Source organism: Pangasianodon hypophthalmus, chromosome 6 (assembly GCF_027358585.1).
Source record: "Pangasianodon hypophthalmus isolate fPanHyp1 chromosome 6, fPanHyp1.pri, whole genome shotgun sequence".
NCBI classification, from domain to species: Eukaryota; Metazoa; Chordata; class Actinopteri; order Siluriformes; family Pangasiidae; genus Pangasianodon; species Pangasianodon hypophthalmus.
The window spans coordinates 23,206,361-23,226,906 of record NC_069715.1 but is presented as its reverse complement, the minus strand read 5'-3'; the positions used below and the strand labels follow the sequence as shown (position 1 = coordinate 23,226,906).

At 38.1% G+C, this 20,546-nt stretch overlaps 1 protein-coding gene across 3 annotated transcripts in view; it reads right to left on the bottom strand.

Moving 5' to 3' along the window:
- Nucleotides 1–855: 855 nt before the first annotated feature.
- The window catches only part of LOC113526468 (rho guanine nucleotide exchange factor 17), a 121,156-nt gene continuing 101,465 nt past the window's right edge, over nucleotides 856–20,546 (bottom strand). For all 3 annotated transcript variants that reach the window (XM_026913525.3, XM_026913526.3, XM_026913527.3), the window contains 9 exons: nucleotides 19,268–19,529; nucleotides 17,709–17,956; nucleotides 15,122–15,356; nucleotides 13,016–13,102; nucleotides 12,846–12,913; nucleotides 10,717–10,865; nucleotides 9,892–10,066; nucleotides 9,292–9,564; nucleotides 856–8,535 (listed from right to left, as the gene is read on the bottom strand). In XM_026913525.3, coding sequence (XP_026769326.3) covers nucleotides 8,360–8,535; nucleotides 9,292–9,564; nucleotides 9,892–10,066; nucleotides 10,717–10,865; nucleotides 12,846–12,913; nucleotides 13,016–13,102; nucleotides 15,122–15,356; nucleotides 17,709–17,956; nucleotides 19,268–19,529 — 1,673 coding nt within the window. In that variant the 3' untranslated portion in view covers nucleotides 856–8,359. The remainder of the gene's footprint in view (nucleotides 8,536–9,291; nucleotides 9,565–9,891; nucleotides 10,067–10,716; nucleotides 10,866–12,845; nucleotides 12,914–13,015; nucleotides 13,103–15,121; nucleotides 15,357–17,708; nucleotides 17,957–19,267; nucleotides 19,530–20,546) is intronic.

The following is a 20,546-nucleotide window of genomic DNA, read 5'->3' as shown; positions in this document are numbered from 1 at the left end:
GGATTATATAGAACTACTGAAGCAACACCTCAAGACATCAGGTAGAAAGTTAAAACTCAGTCACAGCTGGGTCTTTCAGTGAAAAGTGAAAGTACTGAAGTGGCCATCACAAAGCCCTGACCTGAATCCCATAAAAAATGAACTGAACTGAAAAAGTGTGTTTGAGAGAGGAGACCCACAAACCTGACAGCTACACCAGTTCTCTCAGGAGGAATGAGTGAAAAATTCCATCAAAGTATTTGATATAGTAAATAACATCTGAAATAAATTGGTCTCTTTGCTATTATTTTAAAATGACCTTTTATGGAAATAAAGTAGATACCTTAACTGACTTAACACAGAAAATGTGTGGAGTTGTGAAAAATGAGTTTGTCTTTAGCCTAAACCTTTGGCATCAACTGTAACTGTAACAAATGTCAGTTACATACTGTATGTTCGCTTACGTTATTTTGCTAACACAGCTTACGGTTTATTATTGTGGAAGTTCATGGTTTGCTAATGTTCCCTAAAATAATAAATAACGTTAGTTAAGGGAACATTAATGTAATGTTACCAAAACATTATCAAATGGATTCTGTTTGGCCCTTTGGCATGTTGTGTTTCTTGTTCTCTCCCTTCTTTCCACCCTTTTATGCTGGTCTGTGTATCAGTCCCAGTAAAGGAGGCATGGCTTCTGAATCACTTTGTGTTATATCAAAACAGCTGTAAATAGTAGTGTGTTAAACTACCTAATCCTTTAAATGTATCTGCTGTACTTCCATTTGTGGATAATGTATGGAGCTGTGCATTGTATTGTCTCTGAAAGAGAGATGTACATGCGTTTTTAAATTCTGAAATGAATCATGTAAGACTGGATGATCTGGCAACCAGTGATTGTTTTTAATTGCAAAGAAACCCACAAGAACCATAAAGAGGAAAAGCAGTGAAGAAACCATGAGGATTGGAACAGGAGCTGCAGAGAGGCGAGACTCTTCTTCTAAAATACGACACAGTTATTTAAATATGGCAGCACAGAGGACATGCTGAAGGAAAAAAAAAAAAAAAACAGACAACTTAAACAAGTATATAAAAATATGCCATCAGATTCATATCAACAATTGTAGACAGTGAGAGCACTATGTACAGAAAAAAGGCAATATATATCCAAATTTACAATAAACACAATGACTTCCTTCACAAAAATGGCTGGAAGGCTACTTACAAACACACTGGAGTTACGGATCTGATGGACTTTCTGCTTATTTATGTGCTATCATATGAAAATATGCTTCTCTAGACATGTTCACTGCGTGAAATAAAGCAAATGATTTTTATAAATGCCACAAAATCATCAGCCCTACAGTGTGTGATTTTCCATATGTGGAGATACAACACACCAAAACACACGTTTGTAACACTAACATCTTAAAAAAAAAAAAAAAAAAGCTGGCAGCTTTCACTCACACACAAACACACCCACACACACATACAGATATTTGCAAAGTGATAGTCATCCCTATTTGATAGGGGTGGAGCTTATCTCCTTAAAATCTTAGCATATTATTCAGTTCTTTATCTTGAAGCATATGATTCAGTACTAGGTTTCTTCAGTAACTACAGTGAAACTAATAGCAAAATGTGTGTAGTTACAAGACTGATAGCTCCTGGGAATTTAAGAGGTTAAGTTAAAATGGCTCAGCCAATCGGAAACTTGATAATGTAACATCACCGATAACAGGTTACTTAATGTTAGCTTGCTTGCTAGGTAACTTGGCTAGTGTTAATTACACAGTACAATTCAATCATTCATCTTCATTAACCGCTTTATCTTGGTAAGGGTCACGGTGGCTCTGGAGCCTAGCCCAAGAACTCTGGACGTCAGATGGGAAAATATCCCAGACACAACTTTACACTTGGGGCAATTTAGCATAGACAATCCACATACTGGCATGTTTTTAGGAGGTGGGAGAAAACTGAAGAAGCAGAAAGACATGGGGAGATCACGCAAAACTCCATAAGAGAGTAACCAGAGCTCGAGAATAGAGGACACTGCTGCTGTGAGGTGGTAATGCTACCCACTGCACTACTGTACCTCCTTACACAATATCATAGTTTACCTAATGCTCACTGGCTGGCTAGCAAACTTGGCTACTGTTGACGCAACATTAGCTAGGTATTCAGGTAGCTTTAGAGGTAACATTAATGTTAGCTAAGCTAAGCAGGGATCGATCAATCCAGTATCATGCTCTTTTACTTGTAATGTTAAAAAATGCTCAGGTTCCAGCAACTAATACTTCATGATACTATAAGATGTAAGCCTAGTGTACATTTTTGACTATCAATGACAGCAAACAAAGCAAACCAGACTGCAAACTCTGCTCTGTGAAAATATCAAGAGGAGCAACTACAGCAACGAGCTATACTACAACTAACCTGATAAAACCTCATATTGCATTTAAACTTTATATTTAATAGGCAATGCGAAGGGGGCCATCCTGAGCGTGCAGAGCAATATCAGCAAGCGAGGACATTAAAAACATGTGCAACATATTCGTGAGCACGGAGCAGTGAAGAGAACATGCAGAGAAGAGCACTTCAGTTCAGCGAGCACTGAGACACGTATGCTTTCTTTGCCCTCGCTTGCATGGTCTACACTTTGCTTGAGAGTCAAGGTGCAATTAATGACACTCATTAATGAGCTCATTTTTACTGATATTAAAGATATTGTTCAATCAGTATATTACCATAAACAGACAACTCAGGAGTTCATTACTAGCAGCACATGGCAGCAACTAACAAACTGAGCTAAATAAAATGTTCCATGTTGCCCCTGATCTCTTAATACTAAGTAGGTTCCTCATTTCTGCATCAGTATGGATATCAATGAGTACCAAAAAACATGTACTAGTTCTCATACTCCATCTGATGCATCCCTAGAGCTAACTCGTTAGCAGGTACTGCTGTGCTAAGCATAGTACACTATCTAATTCAATCATTTAAGTAAATGAATCCCTTAGCTTATGTTTTGTAATGCATTATATTGTGTCATTTAAGTGATAAACACTACATTAAGCTGAAGGAATCAAGAAAAGAAAGACTAGTCGTGATGTTACATCATTGTGTTCCAGATTGGCTGATCAAATTTGTCACTCAGCAAAATCAGGATGTGCAAAACACTCAAGACATTCAACTCTCACCAATGTATTCACACCAGTTCAAATGTTCTACAAGGAACGAAAATTAACATCATCATCAAAAAAGCAAATATTGTAATGGGAATGAACAAAGTGTCCGATTTAACATGTGCATGTGTTGAAATGAGATTTATACTACTGAAAGTGGGATGAGAATGACTGTCTGTAGTGAACACACACACACATAAACCCACAGCATTCAGCCATGACCAAAGATTACACGCAGATAACCAGCATGGATAACAATGTGCGCAAACCCGCATGACTAAAACACACGTGTTCTTACAGAGAAAGTGTTTGCTAAATAAACAGCCAACTGGCACTCCGTTCAAGCTGAGATAATGAGACGGTACCTCTGTCTGTGTGGTATGTGGCAGTCAGATCAGTCAGAATGAGGTTTTTCCCAGATGTGACCATTGATGCAAGCTAAAGTTCAAAGTTTATATATACAGGCATATACAGAGACCATCACTTTTAGTCGAACCCTTTTGTCACATATTGCTGTCTGTCAGCTGTTGGAAAAAATTATATATAGTTTGTGCTACTTGTTATATGCTGTGGGAAAAGAGTGCTCGCTCTTTCCTATCATCTCCTGCCGAAACCAAACCGAAACCGAAGTCCGTGTTTAAAATGCACAACAATAAAATACAGACGATGTCTGAAAGGACATGATAGAAAAGTGATGCTTCCGAGGTAAACTTTGGGCAAGTTATTGTGTTCCACAGAAATACATGTTGATTTGTTGATACAACTAATGGCAATATTTCTCTGGATTCTTATACATACGTACGCGTTTTGTGTGTGTGTGTGTGTGTGTGTGTGTGTGTGTGTCTGTGGTGGTCTGGGAAAACTCCTCAGATATTGCTTTGGCATGTTGGGGAGAATTGCTTTTTTTTGTCTACAAGATAGTTTGACAGCTCTACCCTAACTTTAAGAACCTATAAATATATTTCACCAAAATGACATGGAAATAATTTTAATCTTGTCCTGACTATCTTCCTGCAAAGATCACATTGGGTATGGAGACACAGTGGCAAAAACAGTTTGCCTGTTTAAAGATGTCTAAAAACCTTGCTAGCTAAGTGTGATTTCCTCACACAGCGAATGTCACTATTCGATAAAGTTGTTGGATAGCTTTACGCCGTAGTGAAATAGACATAAGCCTAATCATTTTAGCTTGTAATCAAATAACGGCTGTCAAAATGTCTGTCATTGCTGGAATGAAATGTTTAAAATATTGTAACTTTACTTCTGCTTGAGATACATGCAAAAGAGAAACAAATTTCAGGTACGTTTTCAAAACTATATACAGTAGAAAATGTGAAAATGTCACCATGCAAAGGGTTTTCCCAGGCCACCACTCATGCATTACATAAAAAAATGGAAGCACGACAATTAAACATTATTTTTTTCTAAGTGATACAAGACAATATGTTTAATAACAGAACAAAAATGTCTGCAGCAACAGTGTACATCTAATAAACTCTTCATTTGGTTGTGATCTCTTTCTTTATCATTAAAGACAAGGATTTCTTTCTTTATCATTAAATTCAAGGACTTTCCTGAAGTTTCAATAATTATTGAACTATGACATCCCATGGGTTCCTAAGTTCTTCTAAAGTGACTCATGGGATGCACTAAACATTCATGTTACTCCCACAAGAGCTCGATCCAATACTCAAGATATTTTCCATATAGTACACCTTGACTAAATGTCGACAAATGTTGTGTTGTTGACAAATGGTCCTTATTGTAAACTGTTTCTGAAACTTGTTTCTACACTTTCAGCTTGTAATGCACCACGTCTCAGAAATAATAGGCAGTTACAGAAAAGTTTGTTTACTATTTATAACGATTGAGCAGATAAAGATCGATTTTAAAGGAATAAAGCACTGTGACAAGGTGGAGTGCGCTGTTACAGGAAAATAATCTCTCCCAGCCTGACACAAAGCATACTATTTTCCTGTAACGACCCGTCCTGAAGTGTGTTATTCCTCTTACACCACAGCAGTTTAATTACAAACTTCTTAATTGAACGACAGGTCATGCTTTCTAACCGTTTATTTATAATTAAATTTTGTGAAACATCCACAAGACAAGTTATCTCATTATCACTTCTGTTATAACGGCTATAAATATTCGTTCCCTCACCAGCCTTTTTTTTTTTTTTTTTTTTTAGCTCTCTCTTGAAGTTAATAAGACCAAAACCTTCAGCTTGTCAAGTTACCGAAGACTTCCTGAAGACTTTCCTGTGGTGGAAAACATACTGTTACAAACTGCTGACACTGGAAAAAACCTATACGAACAATTATACATTTTTCTTGTTGTTAAATAACATTTTTTTAATTCCATGCATTAAAACAAGAGACGTGAGCCTTATTTGCCTTGTTTTGTTTTTAGATATTATGAAGTCTTACATCTCATACTATGTACTTGACAAGACCACAGGAACACCTACTGATTTTAAACCCCAAAATGCTTAAAACTTTCCAACTAATTTGCATCCATTTTCAGTAATTTGCACCAGAACGGCCTCTGATTTCTCCACTCCTCTACTGCTATGTAAAGCAGGCTCTAACTATTGAGTGCGAAGTGCCAGCCTTCTGCACCTCATCTTTCAGAGCATCTAGTACATCACAGAGGCATTTACAGTGCATACATTTTACTGAATTTCTCAGCCAGGTTTAAAAGTGGGTAGTGCACTGCTTTTGTTCTGCACACAGCGCTACTCTTTTTTTTTCTTTTCTGTTTTCTGCTATAACATGACTGCACTATTACCTCTGGGACTCCTTGTGTGAGTGCTTACTAAGCCGATGACGCAGAACACGCAAAAGCAACAAATACACTTGATCCTTCTTCACCTAAACTACCAAAAACAATGCTTAATGCTGGTGTTAAGGAATGCATGATGTAAACAATAGTGTTAAAACTCAGCTCACTCAAAAATCTCACTTTTTTTTAACAGTGGTGTGGCTTGATTCTGTGTAAGTGCCTTCAACACACTCAACACTTTTTAGTGTTTAGTTCTTCCTTTTTTCATTTTTCTTTCTTTTAAATATGTTGTACCATCACTTTGCTGTCATTCAAACTGAAATATTGTGATACGTATTGTCTATTATGAAAATGTGCTTGATTTTTTTTTTTTTTGCTGAACCGCTGACCCCTGATTACGATGAGGTGTGTGACGTGTGTAGTGGCATGGTTGGACGGAACCGGAAAGTAGCATGAATGAGCCATACAGCTTCACCTTTTTAGGTAACAGAAGAGAAGTCTTTATAAATTAAGTGCTGTAAAATCAAAAACATAAATACTGTACACAATTTCACCACAACAGCCATATTGGCTGCTCCTTTATATGACCTACTGGACTCCATACGTAAAAGAAAAAAAAAAAAAAGACACAAAAACAATAACTGGACAACAGAAGGAATAGTTTGATGACGTGAAGAAGTGGGCTGTGATTGTGGCGATATGTTGATAAGGATTAGAACGCTCTTAAAGGTAGCCTGTTTCCACCAACGCAGTGCAAGATCCTGATCTCTAACCATTCTGTGCATTTCGACCGCAAAAGAGCTGGTTCGCAGCTTTTAGAATCAACAAAATGCTGCTAGTCTGGAATCAAGAAGCAGGGGCTTGGGGGCAGAGCCACTTTATCATCATGGCAACAACTTGAGCAACTCAAGCTATTTACATGATCACAAGGAGATGATGGTGCACACTCCGGGGAAAAAAAAAAAAAAAAAAAAACAGGTTCCTCAAGAGTTCTTTAGATGGGAACATTTTTAGGGGCTCTACTTGTAAGCCTCTCTGATATGTAAGGAGTTCTTAAAGATCTTTTAATTCTAGATTTAAACCTGTAAGAAAATTGCTGTTGAAAAAATAACAAAAACAGATTTTGCCACAATTAATCAATCGTCTGAACAAGAAATAAACATTTAAGTAAAACTACATGCTTAGGGAAAAAAACTCCATTGAACACACAAAGTTTGTCCCTCTTGAGAAGCATAACCCTACAACAGGGCTTTTCTTTTAGAAAAGTATTCAAAATAGAAGCCCTTTAAAAAACAAAGAACCATGTAAAGAACCCTTGAGGAACCCTTTTTCATGTATGGTTAATATATTTAACCCCATACTCATAATAATGCAAAAGACAATAACCATAGGTACGTTTCTTTTTGCATGTTATTATTGTCTATACTAGCCAAAGGGTTTGGATGGTTTTGACTCAGAAGTACACACACATTGTCTGTCTGTCTTTTTTTTTTTTATTTTAATTTACGTACAGCTTCAGGTCTTAAACTGTGGAAATTCAGGCCATTTCTTAAAATCCCTGAACCGACTGCACTGTGGAGGTGGAAAAGGGGTAGGGTTGGGTAAGTGTGTGGCTTTAGTTGGTGTGTGTGTATGGGCGTGTGTGTGTGGGTGTGTGTGTGTGAATATATAATATAGTCTAAGTAGATACCCTAGCCTTATATTGCACATTGGTTAGGTACAGACAAACTCTCGTATTGCTCTCGCTTGTGGAGCTCGAGACAAAACCTTGTTGTTCATGAACGCGATCACAGTGTGACGGAGCAGTAGTTGATCACGCTGTGTGTAAACGAGTCCATCATCCATCGTTCTCTAAAGAGGGGCAGGACAGAAAACACTCCGAGATATCTAGTCATCTTTAGTGTCCAAACAATCGTCCCAATAGACTTGAGTCTATTTCTTTCATCTCACCGTCTTTAGACCTGCAAGATTCTCTCTGCTCTATTCTTCCTTCAGTTATACTCTCTGATTAGGAAAATAATATCAGCTTTGAGCCCTTTTCCACATTGCAGTTGCTTCACACATCATGCTCTTTTTCTCCTTCATTCTCCATCCAGTGATTTTTCCGTTCTGTGACGAGTCCTCCATGTCATCTCTTCTCTGTAGACTGGTGTCACACTATACGTATATATCCCACTAGGAAACACCACAAGCAGCGCGAGATTCACTTCTTACACCATGTGGGACACAGAGAGTACAACTCGACGACTGATTACACAACGAAACAAAGAAAATGTTAGAAACGACCCTTTCAGTTTCTGTCATGCTCATGCACAGAGATAGCAGGGTTCAGAGGCTTGAGCAACACGCTGCCAGAAAGGGGGTGGAGCCTGATTTCACTTCATGGGGGCCAGATATGGAGTGGGTGGAGCCTCTCACACGCGCCACAGCAGCAGGTGGTTGGTGCTGTCGTCTCGTCCCACCGTCTCGCTGCTGCTGTTCAGCCTGAAGTCCTCGTAGCCATCTCCACCGCTGATCACCAGCAGAGTGGATTTACCTGTGAGGAGGGTGGAGGATCGGCGCTGCTGCACTCCTCCGTCAGTACTCAGCTCTGAGACGCACATAACACAGAAACAGGGTTAGAACAGGAAATGAAATTGGCAAAAAAAAAAAAAAAAAGCATTAAATAATCAGTAGATACTACCTAGGTAGGTATTAACTTGAAACCTGCAGTAAAAATTGTGATGTTACAGTAAATATAGTGGTGTTAAAGCTTGAAATAGTGATTTTGCAGTTTAAAATAGTGGTGTTACCATTTAAAATGGTGGTGTTTTGGTTCAAAATGGTGTGTTGTGGTTTAAAATGGTGGTGTTGTGGTTTAAAATGGTGGTGTTGTGGTTTAAAATGGTGGTGTTGTGGTTTAAAATGGTGGTGTTTTGGTTTAAAATGGCAGCGTTACAGTTTGAAATGACAGTGTTACATATTAAAGTAACAGTGTTACAGTTGAAATAGAGTGTTAACATTTAAAATAGCATATTAGAGTTTAGAACTGCACTGTTATATTTATAATATCAGTGTTGCAGCTAAAAATGGCAGTGTTCAAGTTTAAAATGGGGGTGTTACACTTTGAAATGGTGTTACAGTTTAAAACAGAAGAGTTACAGTACAAAATAGCAGTATTACAGTTAAAACAAAATCAGTAATACAGTTTAAAATTTTAAATAACATTATTAAAGTTTAAAATAGTGGTGTTCCAATCAATGACGAGGTCTGATTAAAATCAGATGTCCTGAACATGAACCAATGAATAAAATAGTGGCTGACTTTAATTCACCTTACGCTACATGACATTAATTTTTGAACACACCTGACTCTGTCTGGGAGGGAAAGTGGACATCAAAGCCCTCAGGCAGCTCAATGGAGGTGAGGAAGCGGACGTGGCCAGTGTGGCCGTGGGCAGAGCCAGTGGGCACGAGCGGAGCCCGCAATGGAACTGTCCCTACGGTGGAGGTCACAGGTGGGACTGGCAGAGTGAGCACTACCCCGGCACTCGTCCCAATCCACAACACGTCTCTACAGGCCAGGAGAGCTGTGATCCTCAGACATGCAGCCTTGTGCTGGCGGATAATGGCATCTGAGCCTGAGAGAGAGAGAAAGAGAGAGAGAGAGAGAGATAGGATACAATCAATAATAAAATATTAAGTGTTTTTATGACTTTTACAAAGCAATGACACTGGAGACTCCTTCCAAAAAATGTTCAATAAGCGTCCCCTTACAGAAAACCTAACCATGTTAATGATAGATTTCTCTTTGTTAAATAAGAGCACGTTTTCTAGTCTGTTTTGTAATTATTTCAATTAGATTATGTGGAGCATCCACCATACAAGTCCATGTGAAGTTGGCTGTTACTACGGAAACGATATCGTATCAGAACATTAATATAAACCTATGATAATTCTTGTTGTACCTGCGAGCATCTTGTGAACAGCAGGTGCCACGTCCACCTCAGCGATGCTCTCATAGCTGGTGGAGTGGTACAGACGAACCTGCGCGCTGCCCTGCAGAGCCACCCACACACCCTGACCATAGCTCACCATGCAGGTCACACACCGCCCGCTGTCCTGGCCCACTGCAAACGAGTGCTGCATATATATATATATACACATGCACACACACACACACACACACACACACACACAAACATATACACATAAATAAACACATGGTCATGTTCACATGTAGTAAAAGGGCAGACCTGAAACAAGAATATAGCTTAAAACATACAGCATGTTTCAGTGTACTGTACACTGTTTTAGGATGTCATTATTCAAAACAGCAACTATTCAGGAGAACATAAACACATTCAGTTTGTATGTACACTGCTTTGGGCTAATCATTAAATATTTATGTTACATAATTTTCTTCCGTAATTCAATCACATCCACTTCACACCTGCTAGCACGACAGTTACCAGCTCTCACACATGAATTCAAATCATTTTCTTGAACGCTAAACACACTTGGATGAGACACTAACTCCTGTAATATTCCTGTATATATCAGCTAACAGATACCATCCAATTGGTTAGTGTCGATCTATTTGACAGGGTAGAGAAGAAAGCCGTCTCTTTCAGAAAGCAGGACAATTATGCCCTTACTAGTCTCCCAATGACAGACAGATCAACAATAATTTCAAACTGATGCAGTAAATCAGACAAAATGAAAACAATTTCAAAACATTTCTATCAGCAGACAGGGGGCTCTATGGTATGGTCCCTCACTCTCACACACACCTCTTGTGTTAAAGTGCTGGTGTTGATGATGAGAATCCGGTTCTGACAGCCGCACCACAGCTTCCCTGCCACTGGGACCATCTTAGTGACGGGACTGCTCGGGGAACCCAAACACAACGTCTGAGAACTCTGAGGATCCCAGAAGCTCCCTGTGAGAGAGAAAACGAGAGGTAGCGAAAGAAAGAGAAACTAATTTCACAAAAAAATATAATCAGGTGCAAAAAAAAAGTGAGTGCATTACTGGACTAAGTGTTTCTTTTCTTTTCAATTGAATCATCTGTCAAATTTATATTCAGTGTTGTGTAGATTACATTAGATTAGGAAATGTATTTTGTATTGACTGCAGATTACATGACTAAACATGTCATCAGTAACGCAGTTCCCTAGAACCTCTGAACATGACATTTGAACCACTAAATTATTCTATGTACAGTAGAAGAATAAACTATTTATGGTATTAATATGAATTTTGGAAACACACCTAAATACACCTAAATGCCATCTAAATAACTAGCCAGGAATTTTTTTAATCCTATTTGGTTTATTAATATTAGCTATGTCTAATATTAACCACACTGTCCTTTAATAATTTGCATATCTGACGTGATTGTTTAAAGATGTTTTTTTTTTTTTTTTTTTTTTTAAACTTAAGTACTGAGAAAGTGTTTGTTTTAAATGGAAAAATGTGAATTTAGAGTTTTGGCACGTAAGGAATAAAACATGACACGCTGTCATAGGAAAATAATCAACAACAAAGTGATATGAAGCGACCTGATGCAAAGCGGAGTTACAGTTGCCACCTGGAACATGGTGTCACAGTTAAACGTACTTTAACGGACAACTGCTTTATTCTGTTAAAAGAACAACTCCAGCAAATATTTTTCAGCTGTCATGCCTCTGTATTTAAACACCTTTTGCCTCATGCTCCACTCTTCAATAAATAAATGAGGGTTAATTTGCTGCCAACGTGAATCGAAAAGCCTGAACTCCACAATAAATAGATTATAACCTGATTAGTAGAAGAGTTTATTCATTTTTTTTTATTTTCGTTGTTTGGTGCTGAACCTTTTCAATATTAAATGTATTTGAAGGAGTTTTACATGACATTCAGTGTTATAGCATGCTACTTCCACCATATTCATATAAGCAAAACAAACAAAAAACCCCCAGTAAAAAACAGCCTTAGGGATTTCAGAAAACGTCATCGCATGTTCAGCACTTTGTATGTAAGTTATCGATTAAATGAGGTTTTTCATTACTGTGGTAGAAACAGGATTTAAAAATGTATACCTGTAAACCTGGCCGCAAAAAGAGAATTTACAAGCATGTTTGTGTCAGATAGACCAGAGCAAAGATATGTCTTGACAGCGCGTAAATGAATAAGCCCCACCCCCAGTGCATGTAGACATCACTGTCCTTGACCCATGCCCAAATCCAACCGTTAGGTTTTCTGTAAAGTACACTAGTAACAGAAAATTACTTTTCTTTGTAGTCAGAAATGATCACAATAAGAGATGATGTAACTTCGTGAATGTATGTTTTGTTGTCTTGTTCACCAGAGCAACACTTCAATCAGATACAAAGGGTGGAAGGATAAATCTGGAGACAGGATCTTCACAGTAAATGAATTTTGCAGAATGTTCTTCAGATGGAGAAATACGGAAGTGTATTCGGGAGTTCTGTTTCAGTTAACTTGTCTCTCTTCCTGTCTAACTAAATGTGTGAAAGCCTACTCAATAAATAAGTTTTTAGGTCTTTTATGCAATAACATATTCAGAGAGGCTTAGCTCACTGTATGATAAAATGGTCTTCACATGACACTGTGTACCATTATCTATCTCCTTATGTACGTGATGGCGTGACATATCAGGTCAGAACACGCTGGTACAGAATACACTCACAAAATCAAATCATTCCACAGTATTTAGTTTTGCATTTTGAATAGTTTTGCTGAAAACAAATTTGCCTCAATTTTTAAATGAGGTATTCTTAAATAATACACTTCTGGGTTATTTCTGATGCATGGGAAAGTAATAACTTTGATCTTGGTAGTAGACCCATGTACTCTGAATGAATAATATGTGTGCAGTAATATTATTAGTATGTAATAATGCGTCAAGAGAACTTACCTGCTTCCCTTTGATACACAATCACTTCTCCATTAGCAAGGGACACAAAGACTTTGTTGTCGAGATACCTTTCCAAAACAGACAGAGAAAATTGTTAAGTGTATAACTTTCTGTTTAGCTGCTAAAGGGTAGAAATAACAGCCAGTGAGATGACAGTGTGGTTTACTTACTGGATGCACAAGATGGAGGCTGAGTGCTGCATCTTCATGCTGTTCTTCCTGTTCCTGATGTTGTCTGACGATTGGTAAACATGGATGCTGGAAACACAGGAAGCACAAAGGTAGATGTTAACAGTTAAAATTGATAATGCATGAGCTCCTTTACTTGAGAATGGAGAGAGGGAGACACACAGTGGAAGAGAAGCACACAGTGACAAACTAAACCCATTTCTAGTTTCTATTAGTAATAAAACAGCTGTGTGTGTGGTATTGCATTCTACAAAGTTAAGGAAAAAAAAAAAGACAAAAAAAATTCAACTTTCATGTTACAGATAAACCTGACACTGGCGACTTCTTATTAAGTAAAATGTTAAATAAGCATTTCCTTACACCATATCACCATATAAATGTTTTCTTTTTTAAATGTTTTTTTTTAATTTGTTTATTAAGTTTTTATTATATAGGGTGTCCCAAAAGTCTCCATACATAGGGGAAATTTATACTTTTTAGCAAAATGTCTTCCATCTATTTTTTCAGATAGCCTTTAAGAATGCCTTTGACAAAAGAAGAAATCATTATTGAAATTATTGAAATCATTCTCATGGCTAGGTCATACTGAAATCATTCTCATGGCTAGGTCGTGTTGAAATCATTCTCATGGCTAGGTCGGGAAGCTGTCGCAAGATTGTGATGGATTTTAACAGGAAACATGGCAAGCACATGACACATAACACTGTTGCCAAACTTTCAGAAAGACTGGAAGTGTGACAGAACAACTGAGAAGTGGACGCCCACGAACAGCCACTGATGAAGGCACAATCGACGTGGTGCTGGCATACACAGTCCCCTGTGTATGGAGACTTTTATTTATTATGGCTTTATTATACAAGTCCTGTCAATGAGCTATTACTATAGAAATAAAAATGCATTACCATATTAGAATGAATGCATTAATATAAAAAGAAAAATGGAAAACTGCGGCAGGTGATTCTGTTCAACTCTTAAACAAATTTAAATTAATTCCACCTAAGGGTTTAATTATAGAAAACATGTTCTATATAGTTTAAGGCGACTTTAAGGCTAAGAGCATAGCATTTCCTGAGAGATCAGGTGACGGCAGGAAGAGTGAGAATAAAAGGGAGCTCTAAAGAACTGTGATTAAGATGCTAATCTTAACAGAGTGGTGAGTCACAGAGCAACAGGCCCATACAAGATGCAACGAGTTGCAAGGTGTGGAAGATGTTGGGAGGGTTGAACAAGGGCAAGCCAGAGTCATTTAAGGTGAGAACAGAAAAAAGAAGACTTTTTGTACAGTCTAAGGTATTGGTGGTAAGACAGACACCCACCATCCCAACTACACACTATTAAAAATAATGGTGCCAGAATGATGCCATAGTAGAACCATATTTCTTAAAGAAGCTTTTATGGATGGATCATTGATTATTCCTTGTTGTGGGAAATGTGGCAATAGCTAAATAAATAAATAAATAAATAAGGTTAAAAAATCATAGACTGAAATGTTGTTTAGGTGACCACAAAGGATTCCTTCACGACCCTGCTCTAAAGAACTTCTGCTACCATGTTTGTTTTTTATGAGCGTACAATGGGCTCCTAAGTAGTACAGCAGAAATCCTGATAGCCATCTGTGCCCAGAAGCCAAGAGAACAATGCTCTCTGGGTGGGAGGGATGGCATGCGCTCTATTCCTTTTCAAGTACAGTGATTGTAGGCATCTGTGAGCTCACGTATGCGGAAGAGGACAGACAGCGCTTTCCTCTGAGTGTGTTATGCTGCCCTGTGATGCAGCATGAAAAGCAGATTGAAAAGATGCATTTGGCTAGCTTTGTGTGTCTCGGGGGAAGCATGTGTTAGCCTTCACCCTCCTGGTTGGTAGCTATTGTATGATGGGGAGAGCTAGCTGGTGGGTGGGTGGGAACTGACAATTCTTACTTGGTCTGATTTCAGACTGCATAAACTTAAGTGGATCAGAAAAACAAAGACATCATCATCTAGCCACAGAAAATTCGCCAAGAGTTTGATTCAAATGAATAAAATACTACAGTTTTAGGAAGTGCTCTTAAAGATAAACTATTAACCAATTCAGCAAACAGCCACCCACCAGCCGTCCTCGGTGCCCAGCCACACTGAGCTCTGGTGGGCCTCCGGGTCGATGCTCAGCAGGTCCTCCAGGCTGGCACGGGTGAAGGAGCCTCGGCTGGATCTGCGCATGGCACGGCCGTCCATTGGGCTGTCGACGCTCAGTCGCTGTGGCCCAAACCCGCTGGAGAACTCCTGCTCCTCCTCTGAACTGGTAGTCTCAGGGGCCATGTCCTTACAGCCTGCTCCCTCATCATCTAAAATAGTAGCAAAGAAATACACACTTTACATGGCTTCTGTTAGAGCTATAGATACATAACGTGGAAAAAACCTAAACACCAAGCCACACTTGAGCCACTACAGTCACACAGTCATAAGAAATTGAAGTTAATTAAGCCATTTGCTAATTACATCAGCAGCACATTACATCTATGCCTGTGTGTGGGTGTTTCCCCATGGAAAACACTGCCATGATAACTTTAAAAAAAAATTACAATTACTGAGCAAGATGTACAGAGGATTCAAAGTTTAAAAGTAAAGATTGTTCTTAAAAGTTATTATAGCTGCCTAAAATGCACAAACAACTCTCATAATTATCACCTTATTATCATAACAATCACTGATTATTTTTCGTGATATTGTACGATCATTTTAATTCATCAAAGTGCAATTAAATGTCTGCTTCATATTGGCATCTCCACTGTATTCTTTATCCACAACCTAAACACATCAAGATGAAAGCCATTTAGTCTTTTTCTTATCATCAGCTAATAAAAAGAACTCTTCGATGAGGTTAAAACATCAGGGAAAATAGTGAAGTGTGCAGTCATCCAGCCCAGGAGTAGAACTGGGAAATACTGTTACAGGTAGGTCTAAAAATAAAGTAATTTAGAGCAGCTGATAAAGATACGGTGGATATAAGAAGGCTACACACCCCTGATAAAATGACAGTTTTTTTTGTGAAGTAAAAAAAACAATGAAACCAAAATAAATCACTTCAGATCTTTTTCCATCTTTAATGTGATATAGCAATCAACAAAATTTAAGTGAAAAACAAATAGAAATGTTTTAGGAAAGAAAAAGAAAAAAAAATAACTGGGTTGTATAAGTAATATACCTTGGTTTAGTTTTTGTACATCACAAAACCCTGCAATTTTAACAGGGCTGTGTAGACTTTTTATATCCACTGTATTTAAAAATCCAAATTTAAATCTGCTGCTACTATACTATACTGGTTTAATCACAGGGCAAGACCACCAAAGCTAATGTTGTTAGCTCAATGCAGTTATATTTTTGTGTCTGCTAGGCAGACTAGCTGAACTCATTCCCCCCAACTAAACATAAATAACTGAGGCAGCAGCATGGCCCTTTTACACCAGAGTCTTAAAGGCTGTCCAGTATATCTCTCTGACTCTCTGGCAACCATTTGAATTTAGGTAAGTGTAAACGAACGACAGGAAAACAGGCTGCACAAATATGAGGAAGCTTAAACCATGCTGGTATGTGACATCTCCTAGGCTACACCATAATTCTGGTTCTTTCCAGGCAGCTACAGAACCACAGATAACTTTAAAGAAGCTAGAGGTATGGCACATCTCAGTAATGTGAGAGTCACAGAATGAACAGTAATGTTGATTTGTACAGAAACCTGGGAACGTATATTAAAAGTTCAAACATCTCAGAGTTCCAATTTTTATGACTGTTTACCCAATTTTCCCCCAATTTGGTCATTTGGCAAATTCCACTCACTAGCTAGCTCTCTGGAAGGAACACTTGAAAGTGCTAGTTGCCCTATTTCATTTGAATGAACTCACAGAACCACACAATTGGCTAGTATCTCTGATTAACAGGGGACACATAATTCTATCCTTCCCATCCAGAGAGCAGGACACACACATTTAATGTTAACTATAACTATTGGCATGGACACTGGCATGAGAAGAAGACATGAACCACATATATCTAGCTGTCTTAGTTAAAACGTTCTAGCTAAAGCGTTCTGCAAAACAAACAAAGCTCAAAATCAACCGATGCTTGCAAATGTATGTATGCTATGTATCTAGACCAGGGGTTGTATCTAGACGGGGTTGCTTGATTTACAAATGGGGTCAAGATACAAACTCAATCTCCTCTTTTGTTTCATTCATTTATTTTACCAGGTAATATTAAAAATAACGAAGGCATTTCAGACAAGCCATACTTTAATGAATAGGGTCCATGTTAATAGCCTTTTCTCCAATCACACTACCCTGAAACACTAGCATAGTTCAGCAATAAAAATGGATAAATTTCCAAGTCCACTGACCTCCACTAAACAAACTAGTGTTGTGCCTCAAATCGTATACTTATATACTATTCTAGAGCATTACTGTGTACACTCAACTCAAATTCAAGCACTAAGCGGTTTTCCTATTACAGTTAGTGTTTGAATTTTAAAAACCTCTCATGTAGGTTTCAAACCTACTGAAATGTCTGCGTATCAGTGTTCTGGATTTTCAACACTAGTAAATTCTTTGAATGTAAGGTCAGAATTTTTGATTTGAGACACAGCTCATTTTCCTGACATGGCACAGTTGTACACGTGAATTGCGTGAATGAGAATGACTCACTGCCATAGCTGGACGAGATGGTGGAATGTGATGCTTGGCTCTGCAGCGTGGACGAGGGGCTCGGTGAGTCTTCATCATCCGAGTCGTCACTTTCAAAGGGCCCTAGCTCAGGCGCTGTGGGAGCAGGAGGATCGCTGAGCTCCGGAGAGGAACGAGAGATGGAGATGTGGAGCTGAGGTTGGACAGAAGGAGCCGGCAGTGACTCGGACGGCGCCGCAGGGGCAGAGTGCCTCGATTCCACACGCTCCCTGAGGGGAGAAAAAAAACAGTGTAAACTATCATACAACACATAACATATACTGGCTCTGTCTATTCATTAATTTATTTCTACAAGGTATGAGCCAAACGAGAGTGAGATCTCAACAGCAGAAGGGTCCTGTAGCAAGCAGGATTAAGCTCATTAAGATTTTATTGGTTTGTTTACATCTTCTTTAAAAATAAATCACTGTAAAAGTGAGTCAATTGTAAACTCATATTTTAAACAAGAAAGATTCACAAAAGAAAAAGATGCCTGCCTCAGATCACACACTGATTTTAGTAACTGATGGTAAATTAGTGCCACTTTCACCAAGAAACTAAGGATTGTTGGAAACCATTAGCTAAAACTACCTAACAGCTTATATATCTCAAATGGTAGCTAGCATGATAATAACTAGCTGAATGCTAATACAAAAAGTACAAGAAAGATTCACAAAAGAAAAAGATGACTGCCTTAAATCACACACTGATTTTAGTTACGGATGATAAATGAGTGCCACTTTCAGCAAGGAACCAAATAATGTGGGGAAAACATTAGCTAAGGCTAATTAAGAGCTTTACTCCTAATCTCTCAAGTGTTAGCTAGCAGGATAATAACTGCCTGAATGCTAATACTTAGCTGTCACAATACAAACTGCCTTGATAAATACAAAGTGTACATAGAAACAGTTAGATTACAGTAATGGTATTAGGTCTCATTAGGTCATACTGTCATCTATGTTAAAGTTTTAATTTGGTAGGAATTTAGATTGACTTGTTGAAGCTATCTGATGCTAAAAAGTCACTTTATGACTTTACAAACATGATTATAGAGCAACGTCGTGAGTAGAAAGTAGAGATTTTTCAACTGAAATGTAGTAAAAGTCAAAAGTATTAGGTGAAAGAAAAACTCAAGTAAATTTCATATACTTTAAAATCAGACTTAAGTGGTTATACGTTCCCAATGCTAGTCTCTGTATTAGCAAACTCTGATACCACATGCACAGCTCTTTTATTATTGATGCTCTATCATTTGGAAATGGTTAATTTGTTATGCTATGGTTATTCATTAATGCTAACACTTTCATTTTCAATGCAACATAATGGCTGCTTAGAAGAGATACACAACTTGTACAACATTTGTACTGCATGCAGTTTTAATATATTCACATTCACAGCACAGCATATCACCTTTATTTAGTGTGCTGAAAATTTCAACTTTGCCATTTACAAACAGATTTTTTGGTCCACTCTAAGCACTAGACTCTAACTAGATTCTAACTAAGTGCGCAGTGCATGCTAGGAGTTATATGCAACCGGACCTGCTCTTGAGTCCTGGCACAGCTGCGATGCAGATGATCCGTGCAGAGCAGACGGCGATACAGGCCTCCACGGTGGGCTCGGCCCTGATGCTCAGCACGCAAACTTGGCCTACATAGCCGTCACTATTACACACCCACACCTCACACACGTTCTCCGGGCTGCTGTGGCTTGGTGAGGCACAGGAGAACTGCATGCCGCTGCGGGTCTTCATGATGGGGATGGCTTTCAGGAACTCAGGGTCCCACTCGTCTTTATTCATAGCTACGGAGAGGAGAGGATGATTTGAAACACAAGAGTCATAAAAATGCACACACACGCCTTTCATTTAGATAAGATGGAATATGTAGAATCCTTTCTACTTATCACTCACTACTGCGTTAATCTCATCCAGAGATACAACATTACAATTTAAGCCTTCTAACTTTATTTATGGACATTTTTATACTCATAAATTGTATCTACATATGTGTATATATAGATATGTTCATATATATAGATACATGTGTGTATGTTGTCCCATATATATTATACATTAAAACCCTTGGGATTGATTTAGTTTTCCATGGGGAGTTCGGGTGATATAATTATTACTGGAGTATCTCTGTGGTTTTAGTCCTATCCGAATCCATCATGTCAGTAATTTGCATGCATGTGCCCAGATATTTATCATATATATATGATAAATATTGTTATATAAATATTTTTATTTAAAATTGGAAATCAACAGAAGGCTTTAGAATTTTGAAATATTTAAAACAAAGAAAGTAAATGTTCAATATCTTACAACATACAAAAAACACTAAAAAAGTCTGAAATTAAGATTCTGAAATACTTCAAAGATTCACTCAAGTTTTTGTCAATAATATAATTTCTAATGAAAACTTTTTTTATTATTATTAGAAAAGAATGCAAAATAGAAGCATTTTCACTACTGGTCTCAGACTTTTTTGACCTCACTGTATATGCCATCCAAGCTGGCTTGTTGGTAAAGGTTTGGTTATATCCTGTGGGGAAAAAGGTTTTGTGCTTTTTTTTTCCTGCCAGTAAGCAGACATTCCAGGAAGCACTCTTTTCTGTTGTTCACCCAAACCAAATTGAAACCAGGTATTGGTCGAGTTTCAAACGCTGAACAACAAAGCATTGATGATGTTCAAAAGGACTTATAGGGGGAGTGACACTACTGGCAGCTTTACGTAAGTTATTGTTAGGATAGAAATAGCCTACATACATTTTATGGCCATGTATCTTACTATTGATCAAGCTGAACTTGCTAACACA